General features: G+C 47.3%; 1 protein-coding gene across 1 annotated transcript in view; it reads right to left on the bottom strand.

The window, feature by feature from the left end:
* The window catches only part of PTK2 (protein tyrosine kinase 2), a 714868-nt gene that overhangs the window by 633329 nt on the left and 60290 nt on the right, over window positions 1-21249 (bottom strand). The window contains 1 exon segment of the mRNA XM_030219604.1: window positions 18426-18513. Within this exon segment, the coding sequence (XP_030075464.1) occupies window positions 18426-18513 (88 nt within the window).

Below are 21249 nucleotides of genomic sequence, written 5' to 3' on the forward strand. Positions count from 1 at the left end.
CAGCAAGCCTAAGGGCAGGAAGGAGTCACTGCTGTAAGCTGGGCCCAAAAAAGGAGTCATTACCTACCACCACCACTATGTGGAAGGCCTTATGCCTAGTAAAAAAAAAGAATTCTGTAGGTCCAGGATCTGCTCCTGTTTCAGCAACTGAGGTTGCACCCTAACAACTCTGAAGAAACACTGGAGAAACTTTGGTTCAAGAATAGAGAAAAACAGGCAAGAACACAAAAAACATTTTTTAAAAACCTGCAAAAGCTAGCAAAAATGACAAACATGAAATATGGACCAAAATTCTCAAATAAAACAAAAATGAGTCAAGAAAGCAAGAAAAAAAATACTTTGCTCTGGCTCTTAAATTTTGTCTATCTAAAGGCTTACAGCTATACATACAAATATCAGGGGTTGCGATGGGAGCTACATTATCTCCCACAGTAGTGAATCTATTCATGTCAGCTTTTGAACACAAATGGATCCTGCAATCGCCATCTATACAATATATATTTTATGGCATAGATATTAAAGATGATGTCTTTATATTGTGGACAGGAGATGAGGCTACATTTCAGCAGTTTATCACATGGCTAAATCTGTGCCATAAGGATATACAGTTCACCTCCACATTTTCTAGAACCACTAGAAAATGTGGAGGTGAACTGTATATCCTTATGGCACAGATTTAGCCACTATACATTTCTTGGATGTGGAAATAAAAATCGACTATAAATAGTTTCCATACCGATGTATATATAAAACCAACAGATAGAAACACTATTTTAGAATACCACAGTTGCCATCCAAGACAATTGCGGAATAATTTACCTTATTCACAATTTTTGCGGTTCCATAGAACATGTACAGTGAATGAGGATTTTAAGGATATTAAGGTGCAGTTCAAAAGATTTTATCAGAACCTTGCTGCAAGAAATTATCCTCAGAATGTATTACACCGCACATATAAGAGAGCTAAATATAATAATAGAGCATTGTTACTGAATGATAAGCAGCCAAATACGTCACAAACAGTTTTCAGCACTTTTGTTATGCGGTTTATGTCGGGAGGGGATGCGGTGGCCAATATAATCAAACAGAATTGGGACATCATGAGGACCCATCCAGTTTTCAAAGATCAACACTTATGAGTGGCATTTTCTCAAGCAAATAATTTAAAAGAATTATTAAGTCCTGCCCAACTAACTATTGAAATCAGCACAACAGAGGGGATGTCTGCAGGTCACTTTAAATGTGGTATCCAGGGCTGTAAAACACACGATTTTACTGAACAAGCCAGCACTTTTCAAAATGTAGTCAATAACAAGATTTACCACTTGTGTGACCACTCAGGTAATTTATGTGCTTAAATGTCCCTGCAATAAAATATATGTAGGTAAGCCAAAAAGAACTTTACATACACGTATTACTGAACATAGATCTTGTGTGAACAGACAATGTTTTGGAGCACTGTTAGTACAACAGTGTTTGACACAAGCACATAATTTTAATGATTTTGTATGCTTTGACACTGACTGTATATTTCCTTCATGACGTAGAGGTAACACCAATAGAATCCTGCTACAAAGGGAGCTTTTCTGGATCTATCATCTGCTTGGTTTAAATACCAGTATTCAATGGGGATATTTTATGTGAATATTTCCATGCAGTTGTGGTGAAGATGTCAGTTGACTGATTATGTCAGTTCCTGTCAGCTGCTCCTTTGAAGTTCCGGAACGTATTGGTGATAAACATGCCATGTTTTTGAGTTTGACAGCAACAGCATTAATTAGAAGGCACTAAGTAGGTGCAAGCTAGATTTGGATATATTGACATTTTTTGTTCACTATTCTTGTCAAGTGACATTAGCTGTATTTTGTTGTAGGTAACTCGTGGCTCAGATCCCTTGAGAAAGCAGCAGTGTCCTTCGGGACTTAACAAACCAGAAGACAAGTGTTGCCTTGCATTGCCACTGTTTTCATGTCTATTGCCTGTCACTCAGCACAAAGTCGCGTGATCAAAATAATGAATATATCATTTAAAAAATATATTCAATAAGGATGGAGAGGATTTTTGTCAATGATTACAACAGTCACCAATGGGCTCCGCTGATTAATCCAGTCCTTAGAGATTATTATTATTAACATTTGTATAGCGCTACCAGACGCACGCAGCGCTGAACACCTGACACAGAGAGACAGTCCCTGCTCGATAGAGCTTACAATCTAAAAATTCAGACAGACAAGACAATTAAGGGCGAGGAAAGTACTGGGTGAAAAGGAACAAAGATAGGGGAATTGCGTAATGGTTAGGAGATTGGTGGGTTATGATCTGGTGACAGATTAGACTTTTTTCCCCTATCCATCTTTGTATATATTAGTGAACCATAAGTCAATTGCATGTTGTTTTAAATTTTGTCACCTAAATATATTCTAAATATTTTTCTTCTGTTGATAGTTTAAAGAAGCATTTTCAAAAAATTATTACAAAGGCTCCCAAATTCAGGCACATCAGAAATAAATGTGCTAAACAGCAAAGTTAACACACCTGTAGCTGGTGTTCTCCAAGGACAACATATATTCTCACATCTGGTTGACATCATCTGATGAAGCCCTCAGCAGAGACTCATCTGCATTCTCTGGATGCCTTTGGGACCATTGTTCTGCTGCCCACTGCTGCTGCATGGGACCAAAACAGTCTAATGTGGATGGGGATGTGAGATTATAAGTCCTGCTGTCCTCAGGAACACCTGCTACAGGTGACTAACTTTACTTTCTCCAAGTCAAGCTGGACATTATCTGCTCACATCTGATAATTCTTACCTACTAGGCTATCCGAAAACAAAAGTGGAGTAGCCTAGTGGTTGGAGCCAGTGACGTAGCTACATGGGGCCGGGGGGGCAGGGGGGCCTGGGCCTCTGTAGATTTGGCCCTGGACCCCGCTGCTGACGACCCTCTCGACCCCCCCCTCCCACCGTCACCATCACCTGCCTTTGCTGGCAAGGGACCCCAACCCCCGCCAGCCGAGGTCCTCTTCTTCCCGCAAAAGGATTCCTTCTGTTTCTGACGTCCTCAGACTCACAGAACGAAGCCTTGCAGATCAGCTGACCTACAAGGCTTCGTTCTGTCAGTCTGACGTCCTGCATGTCAGAAACAGAAGGAAGCCTTGCGCGGGAAGAAGAGAATCTCGGCTGGTGGGGGTTGGGGTCCCCCGCCAGCAAAGGTAGGCGACAGTGGGTTGGCGGCAATGGCGGGGAGGGGGTCGGTGGCGCCGGGGGGGGGGGGGGGGCTAAAATGTGCCCCCTCACCTCGGGCTCTGGACCCCCTCCCTCCAAAGTCTGGCTACATTCCTGGTTAGAGCACCAGTCTCAACATCCAGATGTGGCCGGGGCAAGCCTCAGGTACAAAATTAGATTGTGAGCCCTGAAAAAGGTGAGAGCAAAAAAAAAATCTAAAATAATAAAAAGGGGAAAAATAAACAGAACATGCCCACACCTAGCAGGGCGAAGAATGTGTTACTGTTCTTCTAATTTTTTTTTTTTTTTTTTTTTTTAACAACCTAGAAAAGAAACAAAACAGGCCTAAGCTAGATCCCAAAAAGAGCTGAAGGACTGACCAAACCGGCTGTTGAGTTTGCTTAAGACAGTAACGAGATGTGAATGTGTGGACAGAAGACTATATTGCAGCTTTGCAAATCTCCTCTATGGAGGCTGACCTCAAGTGGGTTACTGACAGCCATGGATCGGATATTATAATCTGTAACTTAACCTTCCAGATTCACCGCAGCCTGGGCATCAGTAAAGGAGATGGAATCTGCTAGCCAACTGGAAAGTGTGTGTTTACTGATGGCAACACCAATCCTGTTGTGGTGGAAAGAAACAAAAAACTGAGTGGTCTGTATGGCAGTGATTTTCAACCTTTTTCATCTCGCAGCAAACTGACAAGGGGCAAAAATTGCAAAGGCACACCATCAGTTTTTTAAAGGATATATATTTTGGCATTTCCATTACATCCCAAGGATATGGGTTATGCCCATCCGCCAGCAGGTGGAGTTACAGAACACTAATGAGCTGAGCCTTATAAAGTCCTGTGCATAGCGACTCAGACAATATTCTCTCTCTCCACTGCAGCTCCCTGTGACTCTGGGCAAGTCACTCCTCTGCCCCAGCTACAAAATAAGTACCTATGTATAATATGTAAACCGCTTTGATTTTAACCAAAGAAAGGCGGTATAACCAAAGAAAGGCGGTATAACCAAAGAAAGGCCTATCCCCTTTCCTTAAGTGTTTCAGACTGCACCAGCCCTTATACCAGTGATATCATTGTAAAAGCTCTACCTCTATCTGCTGGTCAGGGAAAACAAGCAATTCATCTGAGAAGGGATGGAAATTTAAGGGCTCATTCTCAAAGCACTTAGACTCACAAAGTTGAAAATGGAAAAATTATGTACTTACCTGATAATTTTCTTTCCATTAATCATACCAGAACAGTCCAGACTAATGGGTTGTGTCCATCTACCAGCAGAAGGAGACAGAGAAAATAGTTCCAAGTAAACTGCCCCTTAAGGGTATCGTGCAGACTGGAATGTTCAGTATTTCAAATAGCCAAACAATGGTGCTCTGAAGTCTAGAAGAAAACACAGTTAATACCAAACAGGCAAACTCTTGGAGCCAATATGCAGAACCTCACTGTTCCCGCTTGGCTGAAGGCAACTGCAACCTCCCCTCGCAGTAAAGTAAGCGAGAGGGAATGGTCCATACAGAGTTTGCCCAAGCACATAGAGATCTACCCCTGAATCTGGGGAAAGAACTCCATAATCCCAAGTAACAAGAGTCATACAGAGCTGGCACAACAACAAGTGGCAGGAGATTGAATAGGGAAGATGAAGTAGGCAGTGCTGTAAGACATACTACCGTATTGAAGCGTCATGGAACCGCCAGGGATACCTAAAGGAAACAACACTGACAGACTTTAGCCAGGGAGGGTATCTGGACTGGTCTGGTATGATTAAAGGAAAGAAAATTATCAGGTAAGAACATAATTTTTCCTTCCTTGTCATCTATACCAGACCAGTCCATACTAATGGGATGTAACAAAGCAGTTTCCCAAAGGGGGGGGGGGGAGAAAAGAAGAATGCAGAAGGTTGAAAAATCAACAAAGCTATACACACAGCAAAAACTGATCAGCAGAAAAGGATTTGAATATCCGAACCACCAGGCTACCAAAATGGAACAGAGTTTGACACTAGAAAAGGAACTGAAGTCGTAGGACGTAAAACAAACATCCTGAGCAAAACAAACACTATGTACCCCTGTTCTGAGAGTAGCAAAAGAAGCAGCAAAGATACTCATGCCAAAGGACCCCCCTTGGAAGGAAAGCAACAGTCGTATCCCAGCAACAAGGAGAAGAACTGTCTCTCCTAGACGAGGATCCACTTCTCCAAACCCTGGCAGGACAAAGACTAATTCCCAAACCTGCCTTTCTGCTTTGAGTCCAAGATAGTCAGAGGAAGCGACCCTAACAAGTACTAGGAGTACGCAACCCCAAACAGTGCACCACACTTCATAGAAGAAAGGAAGCAAGGCCCAGAAACCACCCAGACCTGCGCCTAGTGAAAGAATCAAACTCCACAGAACAAGAAGAGACTCCAGAGTTCAACTGGAGTGCTAGTCTCTCCACGAGAACCATGAAAAAAAGGGCAGCAGCATACCAAGGTAAAACTGTAGAAAGAAAGTACTCTTAAACTAGCTCGCTCTGGACTTAGGGATGAAAGAACAGAGCCAAGAGAACAAAAGGAGACAAAAAGAAAGATAGTCTAGAGCCACACTGCAGAGAAAAGACCCTCAAGGTGCCAAGAAGCCACAAAAGGAGCATAAACAAATTCAAACTCCAGCAATGGAGACGCTTCTCGCCAGCCACCAAGAGGCTATGGCAAGAAAAAGTGCTACAGGAATGGTAGCTAACAGGAGTGTTGTAGAAGGTGGAAGGCCTCCAATTATTTAATGTACAGAAATTAATGTCTCATATGTTGGACAGAGAGAAATGAAGGTTTCTTTCCTTCTAATCATGAGAAGCTTGCTGGCTTGCTGGAATGGCAATTACACTATAAGCCCTGATTGCCCACAATCTCTCCCATTGAATATGGTCAGGAGACAGAATTCTTTCCCATGCCCTTTGAAGTAAGGCTACTATCCAGCTAATTAAGGGGGTAAGAAGAAACCCTCCCCCCTTCTTGTGTTCCTCTGGTATTGAAAGGGGAAAGAAATCCTATATAATATCTCTCTGCCAGATAGGAGGCTGGTCAGTGTGCAGCGCTCCTGGTCTCATGCCAGAGAACTGGGAGACTGCCCTGGCCAATTTTCCATTGTAATTTCCATTTCTATATATGTTCTCATTTCTGTCATATTCTAGACTCTCTCTATGACTATTTCTTATTATTTATCCTAAATCTCGGGATAAAGAATAAACTTGTGTTTTTCCCCAAAGGAAGCTTCCTTGGTTCTGTTCTTTGTTTTTAAGGCTTAATCCAGCTGTCCGGTTTCTAAGATATAGTTGAGAGGGTTTGTCTGCGTAGTATTGCTGGCCTGATTGGACTCCGCCGGCCGCAAGAACAGACGCAAACAGGAGACAAGGCAGCCTTGTCTAGCAATCTAAACTGTGGTATGCCACAGCTGCCAAGAAGTTACTGTATCCAACCCGCAGAAAAGAGCTGGGGTTGACCGACAAGATGAAAAAGTGCCCAACAAGCAAAGGTGAAAATATACTCCACAGTCAGAGACTGAACTGTACTCAAGGGATAGAAACGAAGCTGCGCTCATCAGGCAGAGTAGGATCCGTGCTGAACGAGAACAAACGGATTTGCACTCAAAGCACACAAACTGAGTCACGCAACACAGGCCGAATAGGAGTTGCACACCTCTGGCAAAGATAGAATACACTGAACAAGCAGAGAAGCTGAGAGTAACAGACAGAGGATGAGCAGTGCCCCACTTAAAAGAGCTGGATGTTAGAGGTACCTGCAGAACTGAAGCTGTGGTAGTGATGGAACTGTGTATAAAACGCAGACAATGAGCTGCGCTCCAGATGCCAGCAAGGAACTATGCTTCCTACGCAGACATGAAGTTGTGCAGTACTTGCAGTCACAGAGCTGTGCTCCACATACCACCCTGGAACTGCACTCAATCTGCAGAGAAGCGTTGTGCTAAACACACCGAGATGGAGCTACACTCAACAGACGGTAAAATTGTGTCTTACCTGATAATTTTCTTTCCTTTAACGTAGCAGATGAATCCAGGAACTAGTGGGTTAAGCCCGCCTACCAGCAGGTGGAGATAGAGATAAACAAACTGAAGGCAGTGATGTCAGACGGCCAGCTCCTTCCTCAGTTAGTATGTCATTCATAAGCATTTGCCAAGGCCAAAAATATGAAACCAACAACAACCAGAAGCCATCCTCACTATGAAAAACAGAGAACCAAATAAGAACTTCGAAATAACTGCAACTTGATCCAGAAATCGGAACCTTTCTGTTTTCCCATATCTGTCTGAACTCTGCAAAAGAGAACCCGGAAGGAAAAAATAGCCACACTGTGCCGAAAAAGAAAAAACTGTCGGCTGAACTAGGGAGGGATCCTGGATTCATCTGCTGCGTTAAAGGAAAGAAAATTATCATGTAAGACATAATTTTACCTTGTCACTTGCAGCAGATGAATCCAGGAACTAGTGGGATGTGCCAAAGCATTCCTTAAGTAGGGTGGGAAGCCAATGCTCCCTGCGCCAACACTCCTGCCCCCAAAACTCGCATCCTCTCGAGCAGACACGTCTAAGCCTGTAATGCTTTGCAGAAGTATGACGGGACGCCCATGTAGCCGCCCGACAAATCTCTTCCAGAGATAAGGCCGACACCGACGCCCAAGAAGCCACCTGTGCCCGAGTAGAATGCGCCTTCAGGGCCACTGGAGACGCCGCCCTTGTAGCAGATACGCCGCTTCAATGGCTTCCCTAATCCAGCGAGCAATGGAAGCCTTAAAAGCCACCTCACCTCTTTTCGATCCCGACAAGAGCACAAAGAGATGATCCGAGCGTCGAAACTCGTTAGAGATCTGCAAGTACCGAAATAAGGCTCTCCGCACGTCCAGGAAACGTAGCGAGGCAAACTCCCCCAGATAATTCTCTCTTCGAAAAGATGGAAGATAAACCGCATGATTGACATAGAAAGCCGAAACCACTTTAGGTAGAAACAACGGCACCGTCCGAATCGACACCCCTGCTTCTGAAAACTGCAAAAAAGGATCTCTGCAAAACAAAGCTTGAATTTCAGAAATCCTCCTAGCCAAAGCAATGGCCACCAAAAACACTATTTTAAGTGTTAGATCCTTCTCAGAAACCTTATTCAATGGCTCAAACGGTGGGGCCTGGAGGGCTCGCAGTACCACATTCAAATGCCACGCCTGGAACAGCTGCCACAGAGGATGACGAAGCCAAAGAGCCCCGCGTAGAAAACAGACCACATCAGAGTGAGCTGCTAAAGAGGAACTGTCCAGTTTGCCCCTAAAACAAGCTAGCGCTGCTACCTGCACTCGAAGGGAATTATATGCCAATCCTTTTGAAGACCATCCTGAAAGAACTCCAGAATAACCGGAATGTCCACCCAAAAAGGTGATTCAGCACGCAAAGCACACCACGCCAAGAAAGCTTTCCACACTTGCGCGTACGCTGCTGAAGTAGACTGCTTCCGTGCCCCCAAGAGTGGCAATGACTGGTCCTGAAAATCCCTTCTTCCTCAGCTGCCACCTCTCAATAGCCAGGCCGTACGACCAAAGCGGGAGGGATTGTCCATCTGAACTGGCCCTTGATGCAGCAGATCAGGAGTCACCGGAAGTCGCAATGGTGGCTCTGAGAGTGCTCGAATGAGATCCGCATAACAAGGCCGTCGGGGCCAGTCTGGGCCACTAGAACGACCAGCCCCCGATGCCGGCCTATGCGGCAAAGAACTCTCCCTATCAGAGGCCACGGAGGAAAAACATACAGTAGCTGTTGTTCCGGCCATGGCTGGAGAAGAGCGTCCAACCCAGTGGATCCTGGCTGCCGTTTGTGGCTGAAGAACTGGGGAACTTTGGCATTGCAAGCCATGGCCATGAGATCCATTACTGGTCTTCCCCAACGTTGACAGATCAGCCAAAAAGCCAAGTCAGACAGCGTCCATTCCGCTGCGTCCAAGAGTCCAGCTGAGAAAATCCACTTGAACATTGTCTTGACCCGCAATGTGTGCTGCCGACAGACTCTGAACATGCGCTTCCGCCCCTACTAGAAGACGAGACGCTTCCACTGCCAAGGGAAGACTGCGAGTGCCCCCCTGCCGATTGATGTAGGCCACAGTCGTGGTGTTGTCCGCGAATACATGAACCGCCTGCCCCTGCAGAGGGTCCTGAAAACTCCACAGCGCATTCACGACTGCTCACAACTCCAGACGATTTATCGACCAAGTCGCTTCGAGAGGGGTCCACGATACCTGGGCTACTCAATAAAGACAATGGGCTCCCCAGCCCGCAAGGCTGGCATCTGTCACAACTACCACCCAACTGGGAGACGCCAGAGAAACACCCTTCTGCAAATTGGCTGACCGGAGCCACCACACACGAGACTATCCCTGGCCCGGCTCGAGCAAGGAAGGCGTCGTTGATAATCCAGCAACATCGGCGACCATCTGCGCAAAAGGAAATTCTGAAGAGGCCTCATGTGAGCCCTTGCCCATGGAATGACCTCCAAGGTCGCCGTCATGGAACAGAGGAGCTGAAAATAGGCCCACACTCGGGGAGCGCGACGACTCAATAAGGTCCGTACCTGAGAAAGCAATTTGATCCTTCAGCCCTCGGGGAGAAACATCTTCCCCCATTTCGTATCGAATTGCACTCCAAGATACTCCAAACTGAGTAGGAACCAGATGACTCTTGTCCATATTGACCACCCAACCTAAGGATTGCAACACCGCAATCACTTGGTCGGTGACCACTCGACTCTCCTCTGCTCTCGTCGCCCAAATCAGCCAGTCGTCGAGATATGGATGCACTCGAATCCCCTCCTTCCGCAGGAACGCCGCCACCACTACCATGACCTTGGAAAAAGTGTGTGGGGCAGTGGCCATTCCGAAAGGAAGGGCCCAAAACTGGAAGTGCTGACCCAGCACCGCAAATCTGAGAAATCTGTGATGGGGCTGCCAAATGGGAATGTACAGGTAAGCTTCCCTCAAATCGAGAGCCGTCAAAAACTCACCTGGTTGAACAGCAGCAATAACTGCCCTTAATGTCTCCATGCGGAAGTGACGAACCCGCAAAAACTGGTTTACTTTTCTGAGATTGAGAATAGGCCAAAAAGCCCCTCCCTTCTTTGGAACCACAAAGAAGATGGAGTACTGACCTGTGCGCCTTTCATGAGCAGGAACAGGCACGACAGCCCCTATTCCTTAGCAGGTCTCGCAAACACTGCAGAACCATTGTCCTCTTGGACACGATACACAGCGGGACTCCAGAAAAAGTCTGTGATGGGAGAGAAGAATTCTAGCTTGTAACCTTCTCGCACCACATCGAGGACCCACTGGTCTGAAGTAATTCTGGCCCACTCTGGAAGAAACAGAGAAAGCCGACCACCTATCTGCTCTCCTCCCGAGTGGACCTGCGCCCCATCACTGGGAGGCCCGAGAAGGAGCCCCCTGACGAGAGGGGGGTCCAGCCGGAAGCTTCTCGATGCGAAAGGAAGAACGCTGCCCAAAACGAGGATGCTTAAAGGCTGTGTTGGACTGCCCCGGGCGATAACGGCACGTCTCTCTGAAACGTGACCTCGAGGCTCCTTTCTAGGTCTTCCCCAAAAAGCAATTTCCCTCGGAAAGGCAACTTAATGAGCCATTGCTTAGAGGCCATATCTGCGGCCCAATGACGGAGCCACAGAAGACGCCGAGAGGAAACGGTCAAGGCCATGAGTTTGGCTGAAGCACGGACCAAATCATACAAGGCATCCGCCAAGTACGCCACCCAATATCCATCAGCGACATCTGAGGAGTTCCCGGCATATCAGACTCCGAAATCGATCCATGACAGAATGTAGCCAACTGAGACAAGCTCTAGCCGCATACTCAAAAGCGCCAACCGAATGGCTCTGAGTTCCAGGAGGTTGATAGACCACTTTGCCTCTGCAGGAGACCAGAGCCCCTGCGCTGTCCTTCCCAAGCAGTGGGCTCCCCAGCCCGACAAAGAGGCGTCCGTCGTGACGACAATCCACTCCGGGGTCACCAGAGGCATTCCTGCAGACAACTTGTCTGTCTGCATCCACCAGCTCAGCGCCTTGCGCACTGCTGGGTCCAAGGGAAGGCGCACAGCATAATCCTCCGACATCGGAGTCCAGCGCTGCAGCAGAGAGTGTTGTAGTGGTCTCATATGAGCCCTGGCCCAGGGCACTACTTCCATCGTGGCCGTCATAGAGCCCAACAGCTGCACATAGTTCCAAGCCCGAAGAGGAGAGGCTACTAGGAACTGGTCCACCTGAGCCTGAAGCTTGACAATCCGATTGTCTGGCAGGAACACTCTGCCCACTTGGGTGTCGAATCGAACTCCCAGATACTCCAGGGACTGAGTCGGGCGCAGCTGGCTCTTCTCCCAGTTGATGATCCACCCCAGGGAGCTCAAAAGAGCAACCACCCGGTCCACAGCTTTGCCGCACTCTGCATAAGAGGGGGCTCGGATCAACCAGTCATCCAGATAAGGATGGACTTGTACTCCTTCCTTTCGCAGGAAGGCCGCGATGACCACCATTACTTTGGAGAAGGTCCGCGGAGCAGTAGCCAACCCGAAAGGGAGGGCTCTGAACTGGAAGTGTCGGCCCAGGACTGCAAAACGCAGAAAGCGTTGATGAGGAGGCCAGATGGGAATATGCAGGTACGCTTCCTTGATGTCCAAGGAAGCCAAGAACTCTCCTGCCTTCACTGCCGCTATAACAGAGCGGAGAGTCTCCATGCGAAAGTGCCGCACTTTCAAGGCCCGATTGACCCCTTTGAGGTCGAGGATAGGCCGGACAGAACCTCCTTTCTTTGGTACCACAAAGTAAATGGAGTAACGTCCCTTGCCAGTCTGATTTTCTGGCACCGGAATGACCGCACCCAGGCGGATCAGGTTGTCCAAGGTCTGCTGCACTGCCACAGCTTTGACCGGAGACTTGCAGGGAGAGAGTACAAACCCGTCTCTTAAGGGTCGGCAGAACTCTAACTTGTAGCCGTCTCTGATGACTTCCAGCACCCAAGCGTCTGAAGTTACTTTGGTCCACTCGCCCAGAAACGAGGACAAGCGTCCTCCAATCTGCACTGGGCCATGGACCAGGACCCCGTCATTGGGTACGAGACCCTGGGGGAGGACCGGAGGGCGTACCTCCGCGACGGCGGTCTCTGCGAAAGGAATGCTGCTTGGGGGAGAAGTTCCTTTTGAAGGAAGAGGGGGCAGAGGAGCCCGACTTGCCTGGGCGGTACCGACGGGCTTCTTGAAGCCGTCCTCTGGAGATACCGGGGCGAGCACTGGCCCGAGCCCTGACCCCTGGTAACCTCTTGCCCTTAGACGTGCCGAGATCGGTCACAATTTTGTCCAGCTCGACCCCAAAGAGCAGCTTGCCTTTAAAAGGCAACTTAGCCAGGCGGGACTTAGAGGCGTGGTCCGCAGACCAATGTTTCAGCCAAAGCCAGCGCCGCGCAGAGACTGTCTGAGCCATGCCTTTAGCCGAGGCTCTCAAGACATCATACAGTAAGTCTGCCAAATAAGCCAAGCCCAGGGCCGGCCAGTCAGCCCTCAAGGAAGGATCCGAAGGGGGAAGCCCGCTGCACCATCGTCAGGCACGCCCTGGCCACATAGGAGCCGCAAACTGAGGCCTGCAAACTTAAGGCAGCCGCCTCGAAGGACGACCTTAAAGCCGCTTCCAATCTTCTGTCTTGGGCGTCCTTTAGGGCCGTGCCACCTTCAACCGGCAACGCCGTTTTCTTAGTCACCCCAGTGATTAAAGAATCCACGGTAGGCCAAATAAAGGCCTCACGCTCACTTTCAGGCAAAGGATAGAGGCGGGACATAGCCCTAGCCACTTTGAGGCTCGCTTCCGGGACATCCCATTGAGCCGAAATTAAGGTGTGCATGGCATCATGCACGTGGAAGGTTCTAGGCGGGCGCTTCGTCCCCAGCATAATGGCGGAGCCAACAGGGGCTGAGGGAGAGACGTCCTCCGGAGAGGAAATCTTCAAAATGCTCATGGCCTGCATTAACAGGTTGGCCAAATCCTCTGAGCGAAAGATCCGTGCTGCAGAGGGGTCATCTGCTCCATCCGAGCGGGAATCCGTCTCCTCCAAGGAATCCCCAAAGGACCGTTGGGAGAACTCAGATACGCTGCCCTCATCTACATCAGAGGAAACAGCGTCCTCTAAGGCCTGGGCATCCACCCGAGGGCGTTTACTTCCGGGGGCCTCAACCCCTTTATCGGACAAGGGAGAAGGGGCAGCGTTCTGCATAAGGAAGGCCTGATGCAGCAGCAAAATAAACTCGGGGGAGAAACCCCCCAAACTGTGCAATTCAGCAGCCTGGGCTACAGCCCTAGACGCACCCTCAACCGGCGCTCACAAGAGCGGGGGAGAACCATGCTGCGCATCCAAGATGGCGTCCGGCGCGACACTCTGCGAAGGAGCCGCGCGGGAAGAACGGCACTTAACTTTAGCCACTTTTTTGCTGTCGCCCAACTCAAGGGCGGCCATGGTATGAACGTCTCCCAGCTCAAGGGTGGCCCAAGAAGAAGCCGTCCGAGCAGAGTGGCCGGTCAAGATGGCGGAGGCGAGCAGCGGGGGATGGGCGTTTATGGCGGGAAAAACCGCCGCGCCGGAGGAAGACCCGGGACACTGACCGGCCTCCAAACTGACACCCAACAAGGGCGAATCAGACTTTAAAACCCCCGCATCCCCGCTAGAAGCGCATACGCGGTCCGGGGAGCGATTCTTCGCGCCCTCGCCCTCCGACGCCATAGGCCACGTGGAGATCAATCGGGGAACCCCCTGCCCGCTATAAAAAGGTAAAAATTACCTGCTTCTCGCTCCGAGCTGTAACGACCTGGTGTCCCAGTGAGTAGCTGCAATAAACGTTGAAATAAACGTTGAAATAAACGCCCTTAAGGACGTCCAAAATTTTTTTTTTTTTTTCAACGGAGCCAGCGGGAGGGGGGCTATGGATTGATCAGCTATGATTAATGTGGGATACAAATGCAATACATAAATAAATAAATAAGAACTACAAACAGAAGATTGAAGTGTCAAAGCAGTCACCTCAAAGGCACGTTTTAAAGAGGCCTCTAGCCGCCTGTCTTGCATATCCTTAAGTGCCACACCACCTTCAACTGGAAGAGTAGTCTTCTTAGTGACCGCTGTCACCAGGGCATCCACCCTAGGTAGAGCAAACTGCTCTAAACGGTCCACTGAAACCGGATACAGCCTGACCATAGCCCTGGGTACTTTCAGCCCCCCATCTGCATCCACCCACTGGGCAGAAATGAACTCTTCAATAGCTTCATGTACCGGAAAGGCCTTAGAAGGTCGTCTGGTACTAGCCATCTTGGGGTTGACTGCCTGAGAAGCCGCAACTTCAGGGTCCTTCCAGCACCTGAGAGATAAAGGAGGACAACTCCTCCTTATGGAAAATCCTCACGGCGGAAGAGTCCTCCGGTTGGTCAGTGAGGACACCGTCCTCCACGTCCTCTACCCCCGTCTGCTCCGAGAGAGCCACCACGGAGGAAGCTGCAGGCGACCATATGTAGGACCCCTCCTCAGACCTCAAAGAAAGCCTAGGCTTTTTAAGGGAAGAGAAATCCTCTGAGGAAAACCCTCAAATCTCTTGGTTACCCCCAGACTCCCTGAGAGAATCAAAGGCTGAAACTGTCGCAGCCGTGTTGGGGGAGGGGGGGCAAGGCCCTTTTCAACAAAAACGCCTGATGGAGTAGCAAAATAAACTCTGGTGAAAACCCCTCCCCCGCAACAGAGGAGGTCGCAGCCATGGCACCTGCACCATCGCCCACAGTGCCTGACGGCCCCCCTCCTGACTCCCCTACCAGCGGAGAAGAAGCTTTGCCTAAAACTTGGTGCGAGAATTGCCAGGCTCCGGGCGGGAAAGCACACTCTCGGGGGGGGGGGGGGGGGGGGGGGGGCACCACTCCATCGAGTCCCACAAAATCAGCGCACCCTGCGCTGCAAAGGCCCGCCGCCGAACGCCATTTCCCCGCATTGGGAACAGCGTTTTACCGCCTCTGCTGCCATCGCCGGTCCCCGAACAGGAACCCAGCAGGACTTACCCCGGACCAGGAAAGCGCAGGAACTGACAGCTGAGCCGAAGAAAAAAAAACTCTCCGACTCCACTTCGAGGCAGGCTCTGATATGCAGGCAACAGAAAACAGGACATGGACAGCAGTAACACAAACCTGCTCTCAGCAAAAACACACTTCCCTTTGCTTCTATGTTTCTCTTTTAAATAAATTCTATGGTTCTCTTTTTTGTTGGGTTTTTTTTTTTAGTGAGGAGGCAGAAACAAACAGGGAAGAAAAGGAACAGCAAAAGCCTGTTCAGAGGGAATTTGGGGTGCAGCAGGGTCCCAGCAACCACTTATGCTGCCAAAGGGGACACCACCAGTCCGCCACCCCTGGCTCAAACTGGCCACCGGCCCAGGAGCACCCTCATTGGGCCCAGGAGCTGAAGAAAAAGCCCTCCACCACCTGCTGAGATAGAAACATGCTGAGGAAGAAGCTGGCCGTCTGGCATCACTGCCTTTAGTTTATCTCTATCTCCACCTGCTGGTAGGCGGACTTAACCCACTAGTTCCTGGATTCATCTGCTGCAAGTGATAAGGAAGGTGGAGATGTGCTCTGCACGCAGACAGGGAGCTGCGTTCCATACGCAGAGAGAGAGAGCTGCATGCCACATAACTGTGTTCTACACGCAGACACAGGACTGCGCCCACACTGAGACCTGCAGAGAAAGAAACTACACTCAACATGCGACAATGGAGCTGCGTTCAACATGCAGAGAAGAAAGGTTGCAGAATATGCAGCGAAGGAACTTCATTCAACATGCCATGATAGAGATGTCCTCCACATACAGCGATGGAGCTAAAGCCAACCTGGAACTGTGGAGCCGTGCCCAACATGGAACAGTGGAACTGCATGGAACAATGAAGCCGCGCTCAACATGCAGCAACAGAGCCGTGCTCAACAAGCAAAATGCATAGATGGAGCCGGGGGAACAGCCAGAGAAGAAGGTGCTACCAGGAGGCCAACAAAAAAGGAGCACAGCTTGTGGAAATGCAGACCTGGCGCTGCACTCCCCTGGCCCAGAGGGACTAAAACTACAAGAACAAAAGGCCCCATGCCCCAAGAGACACTCTCGGCCCCCAAGTGGTCTCTGAGCCACAATGACCGCCCTCCGAGGCAACCAAGACGGAGCAGCAGTCAACGTAGAGAAAGTACTCCTGCGAAGAGGGAGGTAAGCACCACAAATCTGGAATCCTCAGACCATAGGGAGCAAAATGCAGCCGTAAGGCAGTAAGGAAGAAACAACTCTCGCCAGGCCAGAAACAAAGAGGAAGCTGGCCACTAACACCAAACTGAGGAAAAAAACAGCAAAGGGAGAATCAAACTCCACACCTAGAACAGAGCCACTTCCCCACAGAAAAGTAGAGCAAAGCACAGAGCTAAGAGGCGATAATCCAAATGCACAGCAATAGATCTGCTCAGCAGGAAAGAACTGCGCCCCTTACAGAAAAAGGAAGGAGTGCCAAATGTGCCAGGAGAGAGGCGCCTGAAACTAGAAAAGGCAAAATACGCCTGTGCCAGGCTAAAATTCCCGCCCAAAAGCAAGGGAAAGCAAGGAAGAGCTGTGGCAAACTAGTCCTTAAAAGGCACATTCCCGTAAAGAGACACTGAACTGAGTCCAAGCAAAAGACTGGCAAGAATGTTCCTGAGGGTACCCAGAAGAGGGATATGAGCTAGCAGTTGCACACCAAAGGCAACCTGGACCCCCTCCAGAAGGAAAGTACCCTGCAGACAAACCAGAGCAGACAGGAGGGATCCACAGAGATGAGAGAACCAGAACCTCCCAAAGGAAGGGAGGAAAAACTGCTGCCAAAACAAGAATCAAATAGCAGGGGTGTCTCAAGCAAGATGCCTGAAGCAGCAGAGACTGAACGGTCTGAAAAATAACTGACCAACAGCCGCGTAAGGCTGACAGGAAAGAAAAAATAGCCCTGGACCAAAAAGGCCAAGCCTGCAGCCAAACAGAGCCTGCGAGAGACTTCCCCCACTTTGGAAACGGCAGACTAAGAACTCCGAACTGCAAAGGTTCAAGTTCCAGCAACAGGGCCACCCTCTAGGGCCGTGAAGAGGAGAAAAACAACTGAGTTTTGTGATCCAGATACCAGCTCGGAAGGGTCCAAGATCAGAATCAGATGCCGGCCAGCGAAATTCAAAGAAACTTCGCAAGCGGCCCCCTAGAATACATTGCCACAGCGAGGGAACAAAATGGCCCGACAAAACCAGAGACAGCAGAGAAGCGAAGCCGAATGCAAGGACAGTGCTGCCAAAAACAAAGGAGGCCCCGAGAAGAAGAAACAAAAAATAAATCAGGTAACAGGCAAGAGAAAGAAGGAAAAACAAAGTTTCTTCTTTTTTTTTTTTTTTAGAACAACCTTCTTCACTAGTGACAGAAATAAAGGCTTACCTCAGATGCAGAAATTCAGATAACCTATCACCACAGAAGAGAAGAACCCCACAGGGAAAGACAAGTTACTCCATACCACAATCAACCATCACCCTGCTATAAAGACAGCAGGGGAAAAAACCAGGGTCACTGGATATCACCCTAACTGGCAGATGAGGAACTCAGGACCACTGAGTATCATCTAAAACTAGCCCCAAAACAGCTACCAGCACACCCCTGGCTCCACTGTCACCAGAAGAATACAGATTGCTACCAGCCAGCAATCCAGAGCAGCTGCACGATCCATCCACCATCCGCTAGGAGACAGAGAAAATACTGAACATTCCACTTGGAACTATTTTCTCTTGTCTCCTTCCACTGGTAGATGGACACAACCTATTAGTCTGGACTGGTCTGGTATAGATGACAAGGAAATGCCTCTTAAACTCCAAACACACCAAGTTAAGAATCAACAAACAGGATGTTACCTAATAAGGAAATCATCCTTCTCACTTTTCAGGGAGAAAATAAATATAATGTTTGTATTTGTAATAAGTAACAAATCCTACAGTATATTCTTAAGCTTATGACACATGTCTTAACTTAAGATTTTTTTAATAATATTAAATACATTTTTTCTTAACACTTGTAAACAAAAGAAGCTATATAAAAGCTATATATAAAATACTGCACCTGTTGATAGAAGAAATTTAATGTTGGCTTATCCTCAGTGAACTGGTTTAAAAACCCTTTTGGTAGGTAGCGGACTCTAAGTTCATATCTGAAAAAGAGGAAAACGTTAAAAGTAGAAAATGCTATATATACTGGAGGCGATTTTCTGCTATAATACAGCCAACTAAAATCAACTTGACATGTTCTCCAGTTAATTTACAAAGGATATTCAAAAGCTTATCCCGTTATATTAAATATAAGTTTTGGTACAGAGCATGGTGCTTTTATGGGAATTAACTTTACTATCATTTTTAATTACTGTTGTTATAGATACAAGTTAAGTTTAACCACCCCTACTAACCATGGGAGTGGAGAGAGCAATGAAGCTCAGTGGATCTCAGTGAAGCTCAGTGGATCTCATGACTTAATGGGCGAGGATAGGCAAGGCAAGGGCCTCTGGCCCATGGTGTTCATTCTAGTATAACAATCCATCAGATTCTGGGATATTGATTCTATTGGTTTCTAAGCCTGAGTCTCCTGGTTAGACATTCTAGATCTAGAAGGCTGACAAACATTCCCATCCCTATAAACCCTGTAACAAGTGCAACTAAACCTGGGACCAACACCACCAAACCCATGTTCTCTGACTGTAATCTGAGGGCTGGGTACTTGACTAGGGACATGTAGCCCCAGAGATTTTGAACTAGGGGTTTCACAGTCCCCTACTTTGGAATTCCAAGTCTATGGGTGGATGCTTTTTAATTGTATTTTTTCAAGATTTACTTATTTTAAAGATAATTGTATTTTTTTTGTATGTCCACTAACTTGCAACAGAGGCAAATTCAGAACCTGAAGTAAAAAGTCAGTATTAAAAGGTAATTAAAATTGAGTTAGTACAGCTTAGTGAACAGGGCATTAAGGCAGCACTAGCATTTTTAGCATGCGCTGAACACTAAAGACACCCATATAATTTCTATGAGTGTCTCTAGCATTTAGCGCATGCTAAAAATGCTAGTGCGCCTTAGTAAACAGGGCTCTTAATCATCAGATCACTTCATAGCACTAGGTGGCAATGTAGTCATTAACATTCTACTTGCCTGAAAAGTGCACTAGAATTAGGTCACTCAACTACTTCAATACTTTCATTTTTTGTGTGCTAAAACTTACGAAGCAGCAATTATTTTAACACACAAAAAATGTGCAAAAATGGTCAGTTAAAAGTGCACTAATTTTATGCCCTTTATTATATCATCAAAAGAAACAGAAAAAAATAAACACTGGGCTTTCAGGATAGAGATAACTGTCGTCCTTTAATCTGAAAATGACCCGACACAGAAACAGAACGCCGTCTGTGGGGGGGGAAAAAAAAAAACTTTTGGCGTTTTTTTTCCACAGACGGCTTTCTGTTTAACAGGACAATCACAACTTAGTGGGCAATATGCCCTAACTTCGTGGTTCATTTCCATTATTCCATATTATACACATAAGAACCATTCTGACCCCTGAGGCAGGCGTTTGTACGCCGAAACACGGCCCGTGTCGGGTCATTTTCAGATTAAAGGACGACCATTATCTCTATCCTGAAGGCCCAGTGTTGCTTTTTTTCTGTTTGTTATGCTTGTATGCTGTTTTTATCCTTTCTTCTGTGACTTTATTATATCAACCCCATATCAAAACAGGAGGCCAAGAAAACATATCCTTGACTCATGACTCCGAACTTATTTGATCTTTAAAAAAAAAGTGAAGAAAATTTATAGTAGCTAACATGGGAGTTGAATTTAAATCCAATAGCAAGAAACTTCCTTGCTTGCTTTAGCCTCCCAAATATGAAATGCAATTAATTGTGACCTGCTAAGTCCAAACTCACATTCCTAAACCAGTGCTTGAGTTAAGATTTTATACCTCTTGACAGCTTTTGACCATAATAGAAAAAAAAAAGTTTTACAGCACAAAGAATTAGGTAATCTACACTATTAGTATTTAAATTCAATATAACAAGCCCCTCTCTCCATTCCTCCCCACTCACAGAACTAGACATGTACTGTATCTAAAAGAACATTTTGACATCATCTAAATTAACATCTACCTCAGCTCTAAAATAAACGTATTAAGACATTAAACAAAGACTCAATGAGTTTAGACATCATCTCTTTAAACAAGACCCAAAAACCTTGAACCCCCCCCCCCCCAGGCAATCCTGAAACATGCAGCATAGAGCCCTCTTGTCTATATTCTAACAGACCCCATTATGGTGAAAACTCAGTCAAAATAAGCGCTGTGGAAAATAGCAAAGAAATAGAATTTTAATGCCATTTTCAACAAAGACTGGCTAATATCACGATCTAATGTACACTAACTTGTATTTGCAGAAATTGAGACAATCAAAAACCTCCCCCAGGTCTCACTCCCAAGCTCTTTCATGTTTGAGGTCCTCCAATGCATCGTAAAGCCTAGAAAGTAACTTGCTTTGACCTGCTCCCAATTTATGCAAACACTCAAAATGAGTTGCAGTGAGGAAGCCATCTCTATGACCCAAGCTTGCCTAAGCTGTAAGTAAAACTAAGAAGAAATCTGTCCTCAACATATTATACTCTTCTTGGGGACCTGCACATGTCCTCATTCTCTGCTCCTAAAAAAGCTGATTTATGGAGTTCAGCCCTAGCCCTCCCCATCTCACTACCCCATGCCCACATGTTTCTAGAGGAAGATCAATGAGACAATGTAATGGCACAATACCGGCGACTCATCTTCTCCCAAATAATTGGTTAAGAAGATACACTCAAATGTAATAAGTGAGATTCCTACTGCAAAGGCCCGTCTTCGCTCTAGGCACCTAAATTTTCTT

This window comes from Microcaecilia unicolor, chromosome 1 (assembly GCF_901765095.1).
Source record: "Microcaecilia unicolor chromosome 1, aMicUni1.1, whole genome shotgun sequence".
Taxonomy (NCBI): Eukaryota; Metazoa; Chordata; class Amphibia; order Gymnophiona; family Siphonopidae; genus Microcaecilia; species Microcaecilia unicolor.